General features: G+C 62.8%; 1 protein-coding gene across 1 annotated transcript; it reads right to left on the reverse strand.

Annotated features, from left to right (window-relative positions):
• Positions 1–24: 24 nt before the first annotated feature.
• On the reverse strand, positions 25–643 carry LOC103806251 (probable G-protein coupled receptor 61; the record flags this gene model as incomplete). The annotated part of the gene is given in 2 exon segments (XM_009078933.1): positions 25–280; positions 283–643. Coding segments are annotated over 2 exon segments (617 nt in total), but the record flags the coding sequence as incomplete, so codon positions are not given.
• Between the last annotated feature and the right edge of the window lie 8 nt (positions 644–651).

Consider the following 651-nt stretch of genomic DNA (forward strand, 5'->3'; position numbering starts at 1 on the left):
GCAGCTGCTTTGCCCCCTCCAAACGTCCTCTGCGGGGTGGTCCTGGGTGCCCCCGAGGTGGTGACCATGGTGGAACGGCTGCTGAGGGACTCGGAGCGCCGGCGAGGGGTCTCCAGCCAGGTGGGCAACGGCCCGTGCTGCATTGCAGCCACCCTGGCCACCTTGAACATGCTGCAGTAGACCACCACGATGATGAGGAGGGGCAGGAGGAAGTAGAAGGTGGCAAAGAAGACCACGAAGAACTTGCAGTAGGGCCCTCGGCTCCACTGCAGCGAGCACCCGCGGCCGGAGGGCGATCAGGGGACAACCAGCCCGGCACGGGCACCAAGGAGGTGGCCACGGCCTTGAGCCACACCCCAACAAGGACACAAGCCACCAGCCCCACCGTCATCCTCACCTCATAGCGCAGAGGATGCACCACGTAGTAGTAGCGCTCCACGTTGATGGTGGAGATGGACAGGATGCACATGGAGGTGAAGCAGACGCTGAGGAACAGGTACACGCGGCACATGGCCTCACCCAGCCCTGGGCTGTCAAACACAGCTGAGCCTGACAGCATCTCCAGGGGCATCAAGGTGAGAGCAGCCAAGAAATCCACCAGGCACAGGTGGAACACGAAGACGAACTTCCTCAGCGCCGGAGTCTTGACGA

This window comes from Acanthisitta chloris, unplaced genomic scaffold, assembly GCF_000695815.1.
Source record: "Acanthisitta chloris isolate BGI_N310 unplaced genomic scaffold, ASM69581v1 scaffold21047, whole genome shotgun sequence".
Classification (NCBI taxonomy): Eukaryota; Metazoa; Chordata; class Aves; order Passeriformes; family Acanthisittidae; genus Acanthisitta; species Acanthisitta chloris.